The 23,573-nt window shown below is 39.3% G+C and overlaps 1 protein-coding gene across 9 annotated transcripts in view; it reads right to left on the bottom strand.

Annotated features, from left to right (window-relative positions):
* Positions 1–230: 230 nt before the first annotated feature.
* znf609a (zinc finger protein 609a) overlaps positions 231–23,573 on the bottom strand; it is a 134,571-nt gene continuing 111,228 nt past the window's right edge. For all 9 annotated transcript variants that reach the window (XM_079604651.1, XM_079604652.1, XM_079604658.1 and 6 more), the window contains 6 exons: positions 10,764–10,851; positions 4,660–7,009; positions 3,698–4,112; positions 2,142–2,477; positions 1,666–1,744; positions 231–368 (listed from right to left, as the gene is read on the bottom strand). In XM_079604651.1, coding sequence (XP_079460777.1) covers positions 1,671–1,744; positions 2,142–2,477; positions 3,698–4,112; positions 4,660–7,009; positions 10,764–10,851 — 3,263 coding nt within the window. In that variant the 3' untranslated portion in view covers positions 231–368; positions 1,666–1,670. The remainder of the gene's footprint in view (positions 369–1,665; positions 1,745–2,141; positions 2,478–3,697; positions 4,113–4,659; positions 7,010–10,763; positions 10,852–23,573) is intronic.

Raw genomic sequence — 23,573 nt, 5'->3', positions numbered from 1 at the left:
TAATCCTTATGGCTCTCGAGCAGCAGTCCAGAACATCAGCACTCCATGCTTTAAACACAATGTAGTGACTTCCAGGAATGTCCTTGCATTCAGTGAAGATTTCCCACACTCCGTGGGTCCGTGTGTGTGTCCCGAGAGTGTGTGTCTCCTCTCTCCTGAGTATGTTTCCAGCAGCACAGAGAGGGAGGCGTATGGATCTGCTTCTTCTCCTCTCTGACGCTGTTGGACGAAGGCGCCGAGAAGAAGTCCGGGGAAAAAGAACCATAAAGAAATCAGGAACATCATTGAACTGATGTTATAAGCTCCACACCATGTGTCCTCATGTGAACCAGTCACATTTCTGCAGAAAAGCGGCTAGTCACTTCTCCCTGGAGAGGGAACGAGAATACATATGAAATCTCAAATATGAGACACAAAAATTATTCAGACACCAGATATTATTTTTTATATTTTTTCACTAGTGTGTGCAGGACACTATAGTTCATTTCTGTAAGTGAGGAGAGCAAAATAAAGTAAACTGTGAGATATTATACACAAATATTCTTCATACATACAGTGACACCAGTAAAAATATGGGACCAAAAATGATTGACACTTTGAGCTGATCATGTTCTGCTGAAGTGTGTGTCTGTAACTGCTAATGCTCTTTTCACACACACACTGAACACACTGATACATTGCTTGGTCACTGGTCGAGCTAAACTGGTATTATCTAATTGTGTAGTTAAATTTACCAGCTGACAGATATTCATCATAATTCATGTGTGAGACAGTCTAACAGAAGTGTGTGTGTGTGTGTGTGTGTGTGTGTGTGTGTGTGTGTGTGTGTGTGTGAGACAAGTCTAACAGAAGGACAGACAAAACCTGTCAAATATCAACTGAGTTCTGTCATATTTTATCACCGTTTTATAAACTATAGCGAATAAACTGATAATGAGAGGAATGTTGAAGGTTTGACTGTATATGCTTCATTATATGTAACTAAACAGCCATATAAAGAGGCCTTGGTAAAGTATATAAGAGATTTTCCCCACTAGAGGACAGCAGAGACTACAGTCAAGAACCAGTCGAGGATAAAACACAATTTAGGGCTGGATGATACACAGCGATATAAAAGTTAACTAACGTTGTGAACACTTGAGCTGAATGTAATGTGCGTTTTATTGGCCATTAAGTTCCTAAAGACCCAATTTAGTCCAAATTTATTTCTGCAGGTCATTTTCTGTGAGATTGTCCTATTTAAAGAATTGGTTAAAACATTTTAATGTGCATGGACGTCCCCCATAGCATTTTTTTTGCACTCTTTACAACACTTTAAGAAAAAAATATACATGTAGTAAATATTGTTTTTATGTTGGCCTACATCAAACAAAACAAAACTTAACAAAAAATTACTTATTTGAGTAATTCACTTATCAATTAGTGAAAAATGCAAGCAAATTTGATTATTTTACTCCAACTTGCTTTAAATATGTTGAATCTAACAAGCAACAATGGCAAAATAATGGTTCCTCTGATAAAAAAAAAACACCTTTTTAAACAATTTCAGGGCAAAAAAGATATAAATCAAATACTTAAGAGGTGAATATTACAGTATATTCAGCTATATCGTCCAGCTCTAAACCGTATAGGCTAAATAAAGTAGATAAAGATGAACTATCTTACCATTCTCACCTCCGTGCGGGGGGGTAAAGTGAAGGGGCAGAGGCTTGTTGACTCGCAACAATGGCTGAAGAGGAGATACCTGCGAGATGGAGAAACACGGCGTTATGTATCAGTGGATATCAAACTTTCTAAACAGCGGTTTAATCAAGAGTCAATGCCAGCTAACTTTTACAAATCATCCCTTTTAGTCAACCTGAACTGAACTGAACTGAACTTTATCCAGACTCCTTCAACATTCCTCACATTATCAGTTTATTTGCTATAGTTTAGAAAACGGTGATAAAATATGACAGAACTCAGTTGATATTTGACAGGTTTTGTCCGTCCTTCTGTTAGACTGTCTCACACATGAATTATGTTGAATATCTGTCAGCAACTACACAATTAGATAATACCAGTTTAGCTCAACCAGTGACCAAGCAATGCTTCATTGTGTTCAGTGTGTGTGTAAAAAGAGCATTAGCATTAGAGCTTACCTGTAGCATAAGCCAGGTCGTACTGTCCTGGGAGTAATTGATAGCCTAGATGATGGTGGGAAGGCATGATCCGCTGAGAAGGTGAAGATCTCGGACGTTCACAGTCTCTTTCTCGGTCACCCCCACTTCGGTCTCTTTCATGGGGCATCTTTTCACCCACTGTGGGCGATTTGCTCTTGTACTGGTTAGCATGCTGATGCAAGATGTCCAGGGCTTTGGACTCAGACGCAGACTTGCCGCTCACCGTAGGACTGGCACGGGCCTTCTCACCCTCCTCCCCAGGGGGCATCTTACTGCCATATGGAGAAAAAGAGTACCCTGGCGACAGGTACGATCCTAAAGAAAGGTCAAATTAACAATGATTTCCTTTAAATATCAGCGTTCTGGTTATGGATGAGATTACATGTCTCCTAAGGTGGCATCAAAACATTAGGGATGCACGATATATCGGTACCGATATATGTTAATTTTTAATGTTATCGGCCCGATAAAAAAATATTGCTGATATACAAGTATTGCAAAATATGTATAATTATATAGGTAACACTTTACAATAAGGTTCATTAGTTAACATTAGTTAACTACATTAGTTAACGTTAACTAATAATGAACTGCACTTATACAGCATTTATTAATCTTTGTTAATGTTAATTTCCACATTTACTAATACTTTATTAAAATCTTGTTAACATGAGTTAATGCACTGTGAACTAACATGAACAAACAATGAACAGCTTTATTCATATTAACTAACATTAACAAAGATTCATAAATACTGTAACAAATGTATTGTTCATGTTAGTTAATACATTAAATAATGTTTAATAAATGAACCTTATTGTAAAGTGTTACCATTATATATGTACATATAGTTTCTCTTTATATATGTGTGTATATATGACATGTATGCGTATGTATAATTTGTATGCATTCTTCTCAAATTAATTGGATTATTCTCTTTCCTCACGTTTATGTATTCATACGTTTTCATGTCTTTATTTATGTATTCAGTACAACATGTATGACTTGTCAGATTTAGGAATGAGGGCAATGTGAAGTCTTGTTTTATCATATCGTATTGCTGTTAATGGTTCCCTGTTTATGTAAAGCTTAATAAAGAATAAAAAAAATGTGTTAAAGATTTTGTAATATAAAAATAAAATTTGGACGATATATTAAAGCCGATAAATAATGGATTATTTCCCTCAGTTCAGATGCGCAGTTCAACATGATGGTTTTGAATAGCTTGAAATATGATTGAAATCACAAAAAAGTAAAATATAGTTGTGCAGCGCTGTCATATCGGCTACATAACATTATAATGAGAACATTATAATTGTGTGTTTGGGACATGGCTTTTAATAATGAGACTTGTTTTTTAAATCAGGCTCTCAAATTATATAAAAATTTAGATTTATCGGCCAATATATCGGTTATCGGCTTAGTTTCTAATATAAAGAATTATCGGTTTTCGATATCGGCATTTTTTTTTAAATCGGTGCATCCCTACAAAAAATGACAGCAAAAAACATAGTTAGCTCAACAAAAGGACTTACCAGGGTAATTCTGCATCATGACAGCAGGCATCCCCCTGTATCCCGGATGGCCGGGGTCATAACCTTGACCATAGGGGTATCCGTGCATATAAGACATATATGACTGGTGCTGCGGCAGAGGTGAGGAAAACTGCATATGTGCTCGTGGATCTTTGCTAACTCCTCGATGCTCCTCCGGGGCCGATGAAGTTCGTGGTTCTGCCATTTCCTTATTTTCCTCTTTAGAGGGAGTGTCTTTAGGACGTGACCTTTCATCTTTGCCCTTTCGGTCTCTCTCACGGTCTCGGTCCCGGTCTCTGTCCCCTCGTTCACGATCCCGTTTGCTCTCTTCCTTCCACCTCTCCTCGTCAATCTGTTTCTGAGCATCAGGGTACTTGCTGGGGTAAACGTAGGGCCACAGTCGCGAGTCTGGCTCCTGGAAAAGAAAGTGGAGTTAGAAATGCCCATTATGAGAGAAAGGTAAGTGCATAGTGAGGGTTCTTATAACTATTTTGTTTTGTGTTAATGTAGTAACGGTACATTACACTGTCTGTTGAAGCGAGTTTTCTCAGGTTACTGATGCACTTACACTGTTTTATGCACTATTGTAACCTAATTTTCCTTGCATGCACATTAAGGAAATACAATTTTATTTAAGAACAATTGTTCAAAAGTTAATGCGCTTTAAAAAAAGTGAACGCGTGCTCCCACTCTTGTGGGCATAGGAGACAATACAGTACTTTTCCCCTGTAACATTAAGTATTGCCTTTAGAATTCGTATTTTGCTAATATTTAAGAAAGAAATTCGAATTTAGCTTTTCAGACATTTTGACAGCCCTAATAACCATGTTCTTAAAATGTCACTCAAGAGTTTTACATTTCTCAAGAGAGCCATAAAGGTTAAAACTATGATGAAAATGACTCTTTAATGGTATCGTAGAAAGAAACCAAAATAATGTTTAAGCAATGTTTAAGTTCCATACCTGTCTATACATGTACATTGCCTGCTCCATAGCCGATCTTCCAGACTCGAGGCCTGACTTCTGATCATCCTTTGTATGATGGCCGGCTTCACTTAGCTTCATTTTCAAACCCTCACCTTGCTGGGTCTGTCCCTTGCCATCTTCCCCTTTGGGGATAATGACTGACTTGCCAGGCTCTGAGGGATCTTTGGGCTTGCTCTGTGGGGACGGCTTGCCCAAGTCTGAGATGCTTGGCGCCTTAGACAATGTTGGAGGAACCGAAGCTTTCTGCTTCCATTCTTCTTGCTTAATGGAGGCTTCCCTGTCCTTCTGAGCAGCCTCTGATTTCTTCTCCGCAACACGATGCTGCTCAGCAGCTTGTCGTTGTCGGTCCTCACACTGCTGCCTGTAAGCTGGGCTTGTGTTCATCAGGTGGTTATGATAGGCCTGATCTGGTGAATAGCCAAAGGGAGGTACATAAGCATACTGATTGTAATAGAGGGGCTGCATGAACATGCTAGAACGCTGTTGAATGACCGAAGGCTGCTGTTGCTGTTGCGGTTGCTGTTGCTGTTGAGAGGATACACCTATATCTGGCTTTCGTTCTTCAGGCGGCTCTGATTTGCCCTTGTCAATCGTTGGTTCTGGTTCCTCCTCTTTTTTCACCTTCACTGCAACATCTTGCAACGATGTGGCAGGGTTAGAGACTCCTGGACTGGGGTTTGGGTTGCTATAATTGGGCGAGTAGTATGTATCGTAACCTGGATAATAAGCGGGGTCTTTGTTTGGTGGTTGGGGTGGGAATAGAGATTTCTTGGCACCTTCCCGAACTGCCTGATCCTCAGACTTGACCTTTATACCATCCACTTTGCCCTCGCCATCCTCCCCTGCATCTGAGATGTCAGAGTATGCTGGGCTATTGGTCTTCACAGAAGAGTTATCTGCCCCATTTTGGGTAACCACGTGCAGTGGAGTAAGAGGCTGCGCCATCCCACCACTTTCTATCCGACTAGCCACGCCAATAGAAGGACTGGGGGAATTGTCAGAAAAGCTGTAGATTTTGTCTGCCTCTGCTTTCATGCTGGCTAGCCGACTTTGATGTGGATCCGTGGATCCATTTAACAGTCCCTCACTCTTACTGCCTTGGTCTGAGCTTTCAGAATATGGGCTCTTACCTTCTTCAGGTTTCCCTCCTTTGCAAGGGGCTTTTGGACTGTCTCCTTCCTTACTGCCCTCCTTCTTTTTCTTATCTTTCTTTTTCTTGTCCTTAGAACCGCTCAAGACTGGGTTAATTGAGGGATCTCCTATTACTGCAGGTTTGGGTTGAATGGACTTTAGTTGGGGGCTCTTGCTAATGGACTGGACCACAGAGCCCATACTGGCGGAGGAGCCAGAATTGGGAGCAGGGAAGCCAGAGGTTGGTAAGTTGTACAATTGCTGTGGAGGTAAAGAGGGAACCAGGGGTCTTGCGGACTTCATTGCCTTCTGAGCAAGTTTGTCTGCCTTGGTACTACTCCCAGACTTCTTAGCTTTATCCAAGCCTCTTTTATCATCAATGCCATCATTGCTCGTCTCATCTGTAAGACATGGGCCATCCTCACAGCCATCCATGGGCACAACAGAGTCAAGCTCAGTTTCTGGTTTCTTTTTGCCAGGCTGCTTCGAGCTGAACTTTCCCGATGAGGGCGATTGGCTCTGCGCATCAAATCCTCTACCTTTGGGTGTGTTCGACCTTGCAGGAGATGCACAACCCTTCTGGGAAATGGATGCACCATTGCAACTACCTGACTCGGGGTGCAAAGTGGAGTCCTCACCATACTCACTATCACCATCTATGTCCAGCTTGATGTCATCATCATTGTGAGCACGAGCCTGGTGATATTTAAGTCCATTAATGTGCTTGTACTTCTTGTTGCAGTTGGGATGGGGGCAATCAATGAGAACCGGTGAGGGGCAGCTGCGATCTAAAGAAGGGGGCAAGGATTCAGCTTTGATGTTGGACAGGGGAAGAATAGTATGAGGTATTCCACTATTCGAATTTGTTCGCATTCGTTTGCTACCCTTAGTGTCCTCAGAACTAGAATTGGGCTCCATGTCTGAGGCAGGTTTGTTCTTGCGTTTGTTAGCAGATGAAGGACTAGCCTTTATATCCTCAGGGTTGCTGTTTGGTGGGGTTCGTCGCTCAGAGGAATTCTGACTGCCCCGCCGCCCTTTGCTGTTCGACGCGGCTCGAGTCTTGCTGTTGTTGCTGCCTTTGTTATCAGAAGAGTTACTGTTTTCATTGACTGGCGTATTGCTATTGGGCCTCATTCTTTTACCTCGTCCACGGCCATTCCTCATCTCCAGGTCACTTGTGGGCGACTCGCAGAACCTGAAGAAGTGTAAGGGAAAAATGTATTTCAACTGAATATGAAAAACAACTCTTCCATAGACATTAAAGGGATAGTTCACCCAAAAATGAAAATTAGCCCATGATTTACTCACCCTCAAGTCATCCTAGGTGTATATGACATTCTTCTTTTAGACAAATACAATCGGAGTTATATTAAAAAAGTGTCCTGGCTCTTCCAAGCTTTGTAATAGCAGTGAATGGCCGTTAAAGTCCATAAAAGTGCATCCATCCATGATAAAAGTGCTCCACACGGCTCTGACATTTTTAAATATAACCGTATTCGTCTGAAAGAAGAATGTCATATACACCTAGGATGACTTGAGGGTGAGTAAATCATGGGCTAATTTTCATTTTTTGGTGAACTATCCCTTTAAATTCAGAATCAATAAATAAAATAAATAAGTGCCATCCATTTTCTACCTAAAACTCACAATTATCTGCTAACTACAAAGTCTAACAGTCCTGCAGAGATTCTAGGATGAGAAATGGCCTCTCTTGTAAATCAGCCTCTACATTTGGATGCTATAAGTGCTTCTCCAGTGGGCCCTGGAGAGCCAGCAACGTGCTGTGCGTTTTTATCCTCTCGTTATCCCTGATCTAGACAGCAATGCTTGTTCTGATGAATGGCACGCAGTACCACACTGCTGCAGGATTAAGCCAGGGTGACCTGGCTGCTGATTAGATGCAGTGTGATAACATCCTCCAACAGATAAGGCACAAGAGCAACCAAAGAGCTCGATCAAAGCACAGGCATTGAACCATAGTAAAACAAAGCCGTTAAGAAAGCTACCTCAGGGCCCCCAGTCCCCAGAACAGAACTGAGGTTTATAAAGACCAGCAGAATGACAAGATGTGATACACATCACAGGTTGATTATGTAATGTCAGAGATATTTAACAGGAGTCGGGAGTTGTCCTGTGGGTTAGAAGGAACTAGATAGGCTATGTTCTATATTTCGATTGTTGGTTATACAACTGCTGCTGTTTTTTCAGCTTCTCAAGGCATGATTTTCAGATGGTGCGTGAAGTCACTGTGTACAGCACTGTAAAATGTCATCTCTCTCAAACTAACTGGACCACAAGTTAACACCCAAATCATTGCTGTCACTTTAGAGTAGTTGTTTACACTAAAGGTCCTTGCACACCGAAATTCTCGTCTGGTGAAAAAACTACACACTGACCCCGAAACTTTCATCAGTCATAAAAAAATTCGGATTGGGTTCAATATTCTGCGGGTTTTTTTTGCATCAGTAGCAAGCATTTTGAAAGGTGTTTTGACTATTCAAAGCCACCATACAAGCGATCCCCAAAATCCAGAACTGTTCAGGATCAATTGGTTGACGGAAATTGGTGGTCTTTTTAATATGTGGCTCCAGTATCGCTAGCAAAGCATCAAACTGAGCCACTGACATCCTGAAACCTTGAATAGCTCGGGATAATCCCACAGCGAACTATCCTTCCTATTTACGCAATCTCAGGATTGGATGGACCCAATGTTTCCGCTTTCTTTTTCTCTTTTTAAGAAGAGAGAGGAAAACAAAATCATCCTCACTGTTTTAAGACTCCATTTTGTATTATTTCGCAACGGATTAATTAATACGTGTTGAACCCAGTGTGCAAGGTTTCTGTGCTTGACGAATATTTAGGACGACAAATGCGAAAAAAACGCATACGAAAATGTCGGACTCAGTGTGCAAGGACCTTAAAGGTGCACTGTGTAATATTTAGGAGGATCTGTTGACAGAAATGCAATATCATACATAACTATGTGTTCAGTGGTGTATAAACCCTTACATAATGAACCGTTGTGTTTTTATTAGATTAGAATGAACATTTCTATCTACACACACCGCGGGTCCCCTTACATCGACATGTTTCTACACACACCGCGGGTCTCCTTACATCGACATGTTTCTACGGTGGCCCTGAACGGACAAACGCAGATTCTCTGTTGTTCTTCATGATAAGAAGCTAAAGCTAAAGTCGGCGGATAAAACACTGACATAATGATGAACAGGTAACAATAATATTCACAATAACATCGTTTTACTGAATAATTATTAAGTAACCTAATTTCTTAATTTATCTTTGTGAAGAATCCTCATTGCTTAACTGGCTACTCTCTGCGGTCTCAGACGACGACATCACTTCCTGTCGGCAACCATAACTTCTGTTGGGTGCAATTCACAACCTCACCACTAGATGCAGCTAAAACTTACACAGTGCACCTTTAACTGTAAAATCTGTCAGTGGAGAATTCTGCAATCGGGATAGCAGAAACTCAAAAATACAGGAATGACTTTCACATTCATCATTAATTGCTTTAATCTGTTCCAAAGACTACATGTGACCCAAAGCAGCTCTGACTGGAACGCAAACATACAGAAGAAACGCATATGAAAGCACTGCATCATCTTCACCGGTGCTCTCCCCAGGGGTTAATGCTGTGTTAGCAATGTTTGCCTGCAGCCAGAAGATAAAGTGCACCATGGAAATACAGCCTTTTCTGGAACATTACGATTAGAAATCAGAAGCTCCCTCCTAAGGCAGAGTCTCTTAAATGTACACAGTATTATGTACAGCAAATTATAGCATGCAGGGCTGGTATCTGACCTTGGGCAGGTTACAGCATGATAAAAACATCTAAATGTTGGAGTGTCTGTACTGTAAAAGGCATGTGCAAGGTCAAAAAAAGGAGGCTCTTCAGACCGTAGCTCATTATTATTGCCTCAAGCTATAAAAACCCTTAATCTAAGGGTCATGCGGGAGGTCACGGCATTAGGACCCAGTGGAATCGTCACTGAAGTGCTGGACTACTAATGCTTTAGATCAATGCAAGGAGGAGGAAAGAATAGGGGGAATGGGAATCAATTCCTTCATGATGTTGCATTTCAAAAGGTGAGTGTCAGCAGGGTGTGTGTGTGTGTGTGTGTGTGGGTGGGTGGGTGGGGGGGGGGTGCATTTTGACACATTACCCCTTCATTACTGCAAAACCCCAGAGGAGATGATGAAAGCGTCAAGCAGGAGTGTGCAGTGGCCAGAATATATACAGAGGTAATATAGAGCATTCTGTAACACTTTATTTTAAGGTCTCATTGTTACAGAGTCATTATTTCAGTAGCGAGTAATATTAGTTAACTACATGTACTTACTATACGGTTAGGTTTGAGGGTTAGTTGCATGTAATTATGCATAATTTACTGTTATTACTATAGTAAGTACACGTAGAACACGTAACAACATGATCACAAACCCAGTCTGGAGCCGCACGGGTATATCTGTGGCAATAGCAACTATACAGCGTATGGGTCAAAATTATACATTTTTCTTTTATGCCAAAAATCATGAGGATATTAAGATCATGTTCCATGAAGATATTTAGTACATTTCCTACCATAAATATATAAAACATGTATTTTTGTGAGTGAATGCAGCACAATCGTGAACATAAATGCACAACTTCAAAGGAGATTTTCTCAATGTTTAAATTTTTTTGCTCCTCAGATTACAGATTTTCAATAGTTGTGTCTCGACCAAATATTGTCCTATCCTAACAAACCACACATCAATGGAGAGATTATTTATTCAGCTTTTATATGATGTATAATCTCAATTAAAAAAAAATACCCATGTGACTGGTTTTGTGGTCCAGGGTCACGTATATTCATAAATTAGGTTGAATTATTAACCCTATAAAAACAGTACGGTCTTGTATCTTATAACGGTCCTCTTACCGTGGCGGTGCCCAGTCATGCCGAGTGCAGTCTAAAAGAGTGCCCACATACGTCTTGTTCCTCCAGGTGACATTTACAACCAGCATACCTGAAGAAAAGACATCAACATAAGACATAAGACCTCAAGCACTGAAACACACATAACAACGTTGATTTCTTTTACTTTACCAGCTGAATGAATGCACCTTTTAGCTCAACAGATCACACACAGCATGCTGACAAGACGAGATCACCTCCAGTCAGATATCTGATTGACCGTTCGCAAAGACCCGCCCCCCTTAGTTACTGTTGCTATGTCCGACAAGCTACGCCGCTCTCACACACACACCATGTTCTCACGCGGTGAGAAATACATCGCAGAGGAGAGAGACACTGACAACACACTGACAGACACAGACCAGCTTACTTTAGATATTAAACAGTCTCACCTTTCAAATTTAGTCATTTTTTAAAAGAAATGTAAACAATAAATAGCGTTTTGTGGCTCTTTAATGTGTGTGTCAGATCGCTGTGTCGCCTCAGTTAAAGCCGCTCGTGAACCGATCATCTCTTCCTTCTAGTTCATTTATAGCATCAAATAAACATGAATGAACATCAGAAGGAATGTTGTTTTAACCACGGAAAGACGTCAGTACACTCCGCTTCTCAAGCTCAAATCCTCCATGTTAATCTACTAACTCTCCTGACCACTTTGTCCGACAAAATGGCGGATGGCGTAGTATGATTGGTCAGATCACCTGTCAATCAAGCTCCATGCGAAGGGTCAATTGGGGATCTGGGTTGAGACGCGACGACTGCAGCAAATATTACACCCATGAGCACGATTCCAATATTTAGACTAGTTGGCAGAAGGATAAATGACTCGTATACGGCAGATATTACACTCGTCAGCACAGATGTCCTCGTGTGTAAAGACCACAGGAACAGCAGGAGCACAAGCTATTAGTATGCAGGAGGAGTGAAGAAGAGACACTGGTCTGACATTGCAGTCGCATCTCTCTCTCTCTCTGTATATATATATATACAGTACACACACACACACACACCAAAAATGATATAACCAGTCAAATTTATGACACTGTGAGCTGGTCATGTTCTGCTGAAGTGTGTGTCTGTAACTGCTAATGCTCTTTTTACACACACACTGAACACAATGAAGCATTGCTTGGTCACTGGTTGAGCTAAACTGGTATTATCTAATTGTGTAGTTAAATTTACCAGCTGACAGATATTCAACATAATTCATGTGTGTGTGTGTGTGTGTGTGTGTGTGAGACAGTCTAACAGAAGGACGGACAAAACCTGTCAGATATCAACTGAGTTCTGCTCATATTTTATCACCGTTTTATAAACTATAGCGAATAAACTGATAATGTGAGGAGTGTGGATGGAGTCTGGATATATATGTTGTGTTTGTTTTGGACTGGATTCAGCTGAGGTATATACAAATATAAAAAAGATTCTTCAGAGTCCTGGGTGTCCAGATCTGTCAACATTATTTCCAGCTTACTGCAGGTTGTTTGTGTGTGTGTGTGTGTGTGTGTGTGTGTGCTTGACATTTAGTACAGCAAAATCGAGACTTTGAGAGACACAGAGTGCCAGAGATCAGCCTTGGCTTCACGAGCCTCATGTCAACACCAGGGGGCAGCAGGGCCATCTTTAGAGATGTAGTATCAGGAATCATGAAGAGCCTGGGATATGGTACACACGTCTGCGACTCCCCATCCTCAAAGCAATTCCACCGTGCACACACACACACACACACACACACACACACACACACACACACACACACACACACACACACACACACACACACACACACACACACACACACACACACACACACACACACACACACACACACACACACACACACACACACACACACACACACACACACACACACACACACACACACACACACACACAATCACTATCTTTGTTAACCCAACCTAATCCTTTGTGGGGACCCTCCATAGAAGTAATAGTTTTTTATATCGTCCAAACTGTATATTTTGTCCCCTAACCCCGAAACATCACACACACACACACACACACACACACACACACACACACACACACACACACACACACACACACACACACACACACACACACACTAACCCTACCCATCTCACACACACACACACACACACACACACACACACTAACCCTACCCATCTCACACACACACACACACACACACACTAAACCTACCCATCACACACACACACACACACACCCTTACCCATCACACACACTAACCCAACCCATCTCTCTCACACACACACAATCACACACACTCTAACCCGACCCATCTCACACACACACACACACACACAACTAACCCTGCCCATCACAAGTCAAGTCACCTTTATTTATACAGCGCTTTTTACAATACTGAGTGTATCAAAGCAGCTTCACAGTGATAACAAAAAAATATTACAACAAAGTTGTTTCTAGAAAAAAATTGCATCATTATCATCGTTTAAAAAAATAATAATAATTATGTTTGCTTTATAAGCTTGTTTCCTCAATTTCAGTCCACAGTGACATGAGTCCCCATGAGTGTGTGTGCATTCAGGGTTAAGTCCCCACCGTGATAGAAACACACACACACACTAATTCCGACCCATCACACAGACACACACACACACTAACCCTACCCATCACACACACCCTTACCCATCACACACACACACACACACACACACCGCAAGCACATTCGAGCCGCTCTCCACAGCGGGCATCAGTCGCCGCTTCACAGCTTATCAAGAGGAGCCAGGACATAATTCCACACCGCAGTCGACTGCAAAGAGAGACAAAACCCATGTGTGTGTGTGTGTGTGTGTTTAGTTCTGCCTTTCACACTGCGTTTCCTTGACAACCGGCTGTTTGCTCGCTCCATCTCAATGACACAAGTGGAGAATACTCGAATCATGTCTCGAATGGGAAATGTTGATAATTGGCCTTTTGTACGAGACTGAGAAAAAACACACACCACTACATCTGCTAACAATTAGCATGACATCAGCTGTTGCTGGAACGGCAATCGTTACCAGTGAAACCGGACCTGGGACCACCGGCGGGGCAAGATGAGCCAACCTGCTAATTAAATGCTGGTTACATCCACCTGAACTTCTCCACACACAACCCTTCGCTCCGCTAGTCACGGATCGCTCCGCGTTCCCAGATTAGCATGATTAGCTCCTACATTATAGATTTTTCTTTCACTTTCCATTTTCTTTCCATTTCAGATCTTTGCTTAAAACTAATTTTTCCATTTATTTTAATGTTACTTGATTATTTTGGTTTGTATTTTGATTATTTTGGTTTGTATTTTGATTATTTTGGTTTGTATTTTGATTTTCTTTTGCTATTTAGTTTAAAAATTATCTATAAATTAGTTTTGTACTGCTTTTTCTTGTTGTAAAGCACATCGATCAGCTGCTGCTGTTTTAATGCTGCTATATAAATAAGCCAAACTTGAAACTTCAATGTCATTCAGAGTTTAAAATTAACACCCGCCAACACGACAAATGCGGGTAAAAATCAACAGTGGCGGGAAACGCTGTCAAATCACGAGCCAATCTGGCGTATTACTTATTATGCTTTGCTGGGGAAGTTCGTGTAAAACAAATATGCGCAGATTTAGAGCAAACACTCATCATCAATAGTCATCATGATATATTAAATACAGCGTATAGCTCTGAATCTGCTCGTATCTGCTTACTTGAACACACACGTCACTACACAACACATAACACGCTTGTTCATTTGCACGGAAGCAATATCGATATTGATATAAATAGTGATATTTTCCAACATCCTACATATTTTTTGTTCTTTGTCCTGTATTAATCTGTCCACCTAAAACACATTTTTGGTGATGAGGACGAAAGAGGAATGGAGGAGATGCTGGATGACAGGATTTTGCTTGAATAAGAAATCAATGTATGAAATCCAAATTTTATAATTTACAGGTGAAACAATTTTTTTTTGAAAATGGTGCAAAAGTTCATTTATTTCAGTAATTCAACTTAAAAGGTGAAACTAATATATTATATAGACTCAAAGTGAGATATTTCAAGCCTTTATTTGTTATAATTGTGATGATTATGGCTCACAGCTTATGAAAACCCCAAATTCAAAATTAGAATATTGTGAAAAGGTTTTCATAAGCTGTCCATAATCATCAAACATTATAACAAATAATTAAATAATTTTGCATGTAATGAGTCTATATAATATATTAGTTTCACTTTTTAAGTTGAATTACTGAAATAAATGAACTTTTGCACCATTTTCAAAAAAAAATTGTTTTCCAGGTTCACCTGTATACGATGTGACGAAGTTAATCTGATTTTTTTGGCTATTAGAAGTTATGAATGTCCGATAACTTAATAATTTAGTAGCCAAACTGGCCGGTGAGCACAAAAGTAAATTTCAAACCCTGCAAGCAAGCGTTTAATGTTATTTCCAGCGGCGTGCAGATCGAGGGCTCAACGCCAGCGCCCGGTTAAAGAGAGCCGTAATCGTAACCCAGTCTGATTCTGTCAGCTTCAGAGCCTCGTTAAATCTCACTCACACCAATCCAGCCCAGTGCATGCTGGGAAACAGGTGCGCGCCCGCTTCCAGAACTAACACAGAGTATCAATGCACAGGTGTGCCACTCTGTAACACTGAACATATGTGTGTGTGTGTGTGTGTGTGTTACTCGTGTGTGCCGGTGACCTCTACGTGTCAGCAAGTCTCTCGGCGAAACCCGAGCGCGAGTCGTCAGCTTTGAAGAGACATTTGCACCCTTGCACCGGAGACCTTTACTGCAGACTACTTTAGTTTTTATAAGCTGAGAGAGACACACACACACACACAGTCTGCTGTATAAGTGCAGGTGTGTCTGCAAATCCTCCCGCATGGCTCATGTGTCCACAGCAGTGCTTCACTCAGTACAGACCCTGACCGGCTCTCCCCGTGTTTACCCGACACGATGCTCTTCCTGCACACACAGATCATGTTCAGCCTTCGGTTCCTGTACGGTTATTTATTTGGGGAACCAAAATGTTGGAAAAAATATGTCTTTAGATTCTACTTTTGTAACCATAAACTAACATTTTGCAATTCTGCAAGAGGGTTTTTGTGTGAGACAACCTAAAAATAACCAGTACAGAGCATTTCTAGGTTTCATTTGTATAAACAAAGATTACAATCACAGAATGTTGCAGCCAATAAGAACCTATACAGTAGAGCGGTCAAAATGGCTGAAAAGATAAATTCATATTTCTTTCATAAATATTAGCAAAATTCAAATTCTAAAGGCAATACTTATGAAAAAAAAATAATAAAAAAAAGGTACTGTATTGTCTCCAATGCCCACAAGAGGGCGCTTTAAGCAACTATAAACCAAATCAAGCAACGCATCTTTTATCGAAATGAAATGACTTGTGCATTAACTTTTGAAACGATCGTTCTTGAATAAAATATAATTTCCTTAACGTGCATGCAAGAACAATTATAGTGCATAAAACTGTGCATCAGTAACGTGAGAAAACACTCTTCAACACACAGCGTAATGTAACGTTAATACATTAACACAAAACTGCCATTCAGAAACTATCCAGTTCTACTATACATCTACATATTGTTCGTCAAGAACACCAGACGCTCGACTTGATCTGAGCGAGTGCCGAGCGCTTTCTGTTGACGATGTTTCCAGCCGATGAAAACACACTCAGATCTGGCCGGTGTGCATGTTTGGTCAAGTTTGTCGTTGCACGATTTTTCCCACGAACTGAGAGGGTTTTCGTCAGCATGAAGCCTTTTCCCGCCATTTATCAATTTAACAACGCAACCGCACCGCGCTGTATAAACTATACGTGACCCTGGACCACTCAACCAGTCATGGTTAAACATTTTTTTTAATTGAGATGTATACGTCACATGAAAGCTGAATAAATAATCTCTCCAGTGATGTGTGGTTTGTTAGGATAGGACAATATTTGGTCGAGACACAACTATTGAAAATCTGGAATCTGATGCAAAAAAATGCATTTATGTTCACGATTGTGCTGCATTCACTCACAAAAATACATGTTTTATATATTTACGGCAGGACATTTACTAAATATCTTCATGGAACATGATCTTAATATCCTCATGATTTTTGGCATAAAAGAAAAATTTATAATTTTGACCCATACAGTGTATAGTTGCTATTGCCACAGATATACCCGTGCGGCTCCAGACTGGGTTTGTGCTCCAGGGTCATATATATAAACTGGATAAGCTAACAAAAACAAACCGGGGTTTTTGACAGCCCTAGCATACAGAGTGCTCTATAAGGCCCTGTTTACACGAGAACGGGTGAAAACGTAAAAATATTTTATGGGATGTGCCTTTCGTTTACACGGCGACGGCGTTTTTGGGGCTTAAAAACGCAAAAAAGTGAAACCCCCTCCAGAGTGGAGATCTTAAAAGCGCTCCACCGTCGCGTTCCCGTCTAAAGGGTAAAAACTGTAAAAACGCAAAAGTCTGCTAGACAGTGAAGGCGTCGCGTACGCGTTTACGTCACAGGCATGCGCCAGTACAGGAAAATAACAAAACATTATCAAACTAAAATATAGCATTAATTTCATTGACAAAAATAACCTAAAATAAAATTCTGTCATTATTGAGCGACACGTGAAGAGCACAGAGGGTTAAAGCAGCGGCTTTACCGTATTAATCATGAAAAACTGTGTCATGTTTTCACTGTCAGTGCTCCACATCGCCACCTAGCCGTCTGGAGTGCACACTACATCCAATCTCACACACTTTTGCGTCACCATATGCAGATTTCCCCCCATAACGCTCGTCTAAACGCAGAATAAAAAGTGATAACGCAACGCCACTTTTGCGTTTTCTCTTCAGATCGTTTCCGTGTAAACATATATTTATACAACCAATAAAAAACATCACACCAAACATTTTCTAATGGCTATTTTCTACATTTTCATAACCACATCTTTATCTTCCTTGACCGTTCTAAGAAACCAAAACAGACTTTAACACATTGACTTGCAACAAAACAACTATGCATTAAAATCTAGTCTTAAACCAACAATCTCCAGTTCCTTCACAGAAGCGTGAACATCACAGTAAAGCCTCTCCACACCCAGCGTCTTCATTCATCAGCGATTAGTCAGATAACCTGTACATCATCTCGGCGTTCTCACAGGTTTGGTCTCAAGACAGATTAAGACAGCGCTCCTAATTGTGAAGATTAAGGCAAGCGCGGCGCTGAGAACTGGGGGTTGGAGGGCTATAAACAATGAGATGTAAAACCCAACCTTGTTTCCATCTGCTCACGAAGCAGACGTTTATTCACTCTCCAAAGCCGCCCAATCATTAACCACGCCGTAACTCTCTCTGGGGAACGAGCCTCAGGCACTCGCTTCCACTTATCTGGTGGATTCTTGCGACGTTACACACTTCCCTTCTCTCTGTGCCAGTTCAAGCTTATGCAATCTGCAGCTCTACAAATGGTTATCTGCATAGATGGAGACACTAGAGTATTAATCTTGATGCCACTTTGTTTGCAACAAACCACGGCTCTAAATTTCAATGCAATCTCTCCAATGCTAAATCTCTGAGCCGTTCTGATGCAGCAGATTCACTGCAGCCATCGACATGTTAAAGGGAGAGTTCACCCAAAACTGAAAATTAGCCCATGATTTACTCACCGTCAACTCATCCGAGGTGTGTGTGACATTCTTCTGTCAGACGAATACAATCAGAGTTATTTTAAAAGATGTCGTTAGGCCGGAAGCTAGTTATTTTACTTTCTTTTTACGTTTATGTTTTAAATATGGATATTTTTCGAGCCTGTGGAGCACTTTTATTATGGATAGATGCACTTTTATTATGGATAGATGCACTTTTATGATGGATAGATGCACTTTTATGATGGATAGATGCACTTTTATGATGGATAGATGCACTTTTATTATGGATAGATGCACTTTTATGATGGACAGATGCACTTTTATGATGGATATATGCACTTTTATGATGGATATATGCACTTTTATGATGGATATATGCACTTTTATGATGGATAGATGCACTTTTATTATGGATAGATGCACTTTTATTATGGATAGATGCACTTTTATTATGGATAGATGCACTTTTATTATGGATAGATGCACTTTTATGATGGATATATGCACTTTTATGATGGATAGATGCACTTTTATGATGGATAGATGCACTTTTATTATGGATAGATGCACTTTTATTATGGATAGATGCACTTTTATTATGGATAGATGCACTTTTATGATGGATAGATGCACTTTTATGATGGATAGATGCACTTTTATGATGGATATATGCACTTTTATTATGGATATATGCACTTTTATTATGGATAGATGCACTTTTATGATGGATATATGCACTTTTATGATGGATATATGCACTTTTATGATGGATATATGCACTTTTATGATGGATAGATGCACTTTTATTATGGATAGATGCACTTTTATTATGGATAGATGCACTTTTATTATGGATAGATGCACTTTTATTATGGATAGATGCACTTTTATGATGGATATATGCACTTTTATGATGGATATATGCACTTTTATGATGGATAGATGCACTTTTATGATGGATAGATGCACTTATATTATGGATAGATGCACTTTTATTATGGATAGATGCACTTTTATTATGGATAGATGCACTTTTATTATGGATAGATGCACTTTTATGATGGATAGATGCACTTTTATGATGGATATATGCACTTTTATGATGGATATATGCACTTTTATGATGGATATATGCACTTTTATGATGGATAGATGCACTTTTATTATGGATAGATGCACTTTTATTATGGATAGATGCACTTTTATTATGGATAGATGCACTTTTATTATGGATAGATGCACTTTTATTATGGATAGATGCACTTTTATGATGGATATATGCACTTTTATGATGGATAGATGCACTTTTATGATGGATATATGCACTTTTATGATGGATAGATGCACTTTTATTATGGATAGATGCACTTTTATTATGGATAGATGCACTTTTATTATGGATAGATGCACTTTTATGATGGATAGATGCACTTTTATGATGGATAGATGCACTTTTATGATGGATAGATGCACTTTTATGATGGATAGATGCACTTTTATTATGGATAGATGCACTTTTATTATGGATAGATGCACTTTTATTATGGATAGATGCACTTTTATGATGGATATATGCACTTTTATGATGGATAGATGCACTTTTATGATGGATAGATGCACTTTTATTATGGATAGATGCACTTTTATTATGGATAGATGCACTTTTATTATGGATAGATGCACTTTTATTATGGATAGATGCACTTTTATGATGGATAGATGCACTTTTATGATGGATATATGCACTTTTATGATGGATATATGCACTTTTATGATGGATATATGCACTTTTATGATGGATAGATGCACTTTTATTATGGATAGATGCACTTTTATTATGGATAGATGCACTTTTATTATGGATAGATGAACTTTTATTATGGATAGATGCACTTTTATGATGGATATATGCACTTTTATGATGGATAGATGCACTTTTATGATGGATATATGCACTTTTATGATGGATAGATGCACTTTTATTATGGATAGATGCACTTTTATTATGGATAGATGCACTTTTATTATGGATAGATGCACTTTTATTATGGATAGATGCACTTTTATTATGGATAGATGCACTTTTATGATGGATATATGCACTTTTATGATGGATAGATGCACTTTTATGATGGATAGATGCACTTTTATGATGGATATATGCACTTTTATGATGGATAGATGCACTTTTATGATGGATATATGCACTTTTATGATGGATAGATGCACTTTTATTATGGATAGATGCACTTTTATTATGGATAGATGCACTTTTATTATGGATAGATGCACTTTTATGATGGATAGATGCACTTTTATTATGGATAGATGCACTTTTATTATGGATAGATGCACTTTTATTATGGATAGATGCACTTTTATGATGGATATATGCACTTTTATGATGGATAGATGCACTTTTATTATGGATAGATGCACTTTTATGGCCTTTAAAACAGAAAACGACCATTCACTGCCATTACAAAGCTTGAAAGAGCCAGGACATTTTTAAATATAACTCCGATTGTATTCGTCTGACAGAAGAATGTCATACACACCTAGGATGGCTTGAATGTGAGTAAATCATGGGCTAATTTTCATTTTTGAGTAAACTATCCCTTTAAACTAGCATGTCATTGTTTGTAGATTTTGCAAGAGCTTGACCAAACTCACTGTACGCCTCTTAACCCGGTGAAATTACGCAAAGAGGATGAATCATTACAAGTCTGTGGATCATGGAAAACGTGACGGCAAACGAGCTGAAAGTACTTGCTTCATTGTGCTGGCCTTGGCTGTTTTCCACACTTGCTTAGCGAGGCTCTCAATGGCTGTTTTGCATACTTCTACAGCCTAGCTGCCAAGAGAAGCAAATTGGTGTGCCAGACAAGTCCAAACTAAGACTGCAGGCTTATTCTCGGGGCTAAGAGAAGAGAGGACATTCTCGCTGTCTCACTGAGTTAAGAAACGGACAGTAAAGAGCGACTCGTCGACTGAGGGCTATTGTCTGTTTGTTTTCGCACTGTTTGAAGGGCTGGTAGCACTTTTACATACAATGACAAGCTATATTACGTGAAACCGACAAGGGAAACTGCTATCTTTGGAAAAAAAGTAAAGATTGGATGCAGAAAAACATCCTTTATGCCACAACTGAAGAATTCCATGATCAAATGGATGGAAAAAAGCAGCTGACTCCTTGAAGAAGAAGAAGAAACATGTTGAATTCAGAGTCTGAGGCTAAAGGGCCGTTCACACCAAGAGCGATAACTATAACTATAACTATATTTGTGTTCACACCAAGAGCGATAACTATAACTATATTTGTGTTCACACCAAGAGCGATAACTATAACGATAACTATATTTGTGTTCACACCAAGAGCGATAACTATAACGATAACTATATTTGTGTTCACACCAAGAGCGATAACTATAACGATAACTATATTTGTGTTCACACCAAGAGCGATAACTATAACGATAACTATATTTGTGTTCACACCAAGAGCGATAACTATAACGATAAATATATTTGTGTTCACACCAAGAGCGATAACTATAACGATAACTATATTTGTGTTCACACCAAGAGCGATAACTATAACGATAAATATATTTGTGTTCACACCAAGAGCGATAACTATAACGATAACTATATTTGTGTTTACACCAAGAGCGATAACTATAACGATAACTATATTTGTGTTCACACCAAGAGCGATAACTATAACGATAACTATATTTGCGTTCACACACCAAGAGCGATAACTATAACGATAACTATATTTGCGTTCACACACCAAGAGCGATAACTATAACGATAACTATAAAGATAACTATAATGATAACTATAACGATAACTATATTTGCGTCCACACCAACAAACGATAACTATAAAGATAACTATAACGCTAACTATATTTGCGATCACACCAAGAGCGATAACTATAACGATAACTATAACGATAACTATATTTGCGTTCACACACCAAGAGCGATAACTATAACGATAACTATAAAGATAACTATAACGATAACTATATTTGTGATCAGATCACACCAACAAATGATAACTATAACGATAACTATATTTGCGTCCACACCAACAAACGATAACTATAATAACTATAACGATAACTATATTTGCGTCCACACCAACAAACGATAACTATAAAGATAACTATAACGCTAACTATATTTGCGTTCACACACCAAGAGCGATAACTATAACGATAACTATAAAGATAACTATAACGATAACTATATTTGTGATCAGATCACACCAACAAATGATAACTATAACGATAACTATATTTGCGTCCACACCAACAAACGATAACTATAATAACTATAACGATAACTATATTTGCGTCCACACCAACAAACGATAACTATAAAGATAACTATAACGCTAACTATATTTGCAATCACACCAAGAGCGATAACTATAACGATAACTATATTTGCGATCACACCAACAAACAATAACTATAACGATAACTATATTTGCGTCCACACCAACAAACGATAACTATGAAGATAACTATTTGTGTTCACACAAACGAACGATAACGGTATTTGAATTCTAAGCTTGCTCGCTGCGGTTTCAAAGTGTGTCCAACGTAACATGATTTTGCTGTTCTCGTTGCTTATACACGGCTTTAACCAGCAGATGTCCTCAGCATGCTATGTTTTGAGTAAAGCTAGTGTAATCAAGCTAATAATCTACAGTGAATTTAGCTGACATAGTCAATATAGCGGAATAAAAACAACACCTAGTCTTTTTCACCGCAACTTCGAAAGAAGACAGACAATGTTGTGGAAACAAGCGCTGGATTCCTAAAGGTTAATACTTCAGACCTGTGAGTGCCTGTAAAATGTCGTCTGCCATTTTAAATGCGCGAGCCCTTTAAATTAGAATGGATTCTGATTGGCTGTCAGTGTTTTATCGTTCAACAGCTGGGAAAAAAATAGTTCAGAAAGTGATGCCAACTACATTATTCCTCATATCTTTATAGCTCTGAACTCTGCTATTCTTTAATATTGAGAACGATTTTTAGGACTACAGTATATCTTTATCGTCCTTGGTGTGAACTATCCCTTTAAGA

Source organism: Phoxinus phoxinus (genome assembly GCF_949152265.1).
Source record: "Phoxinus phoxinus genome assembly, chromosome: 25".
NCBI classification, from domain to species: Eukaryota; Metazoa; Chordata; class Actinopteri; order Cypriniformes; family Leuciscidae; genus Phoxinus; species Phoxinus phoxinus.
The sequence above is the reverse complement of the archived record's forward strand: the minus strand, read 5'-3'. Positions and strand labels throughout refer to the sequence as shown.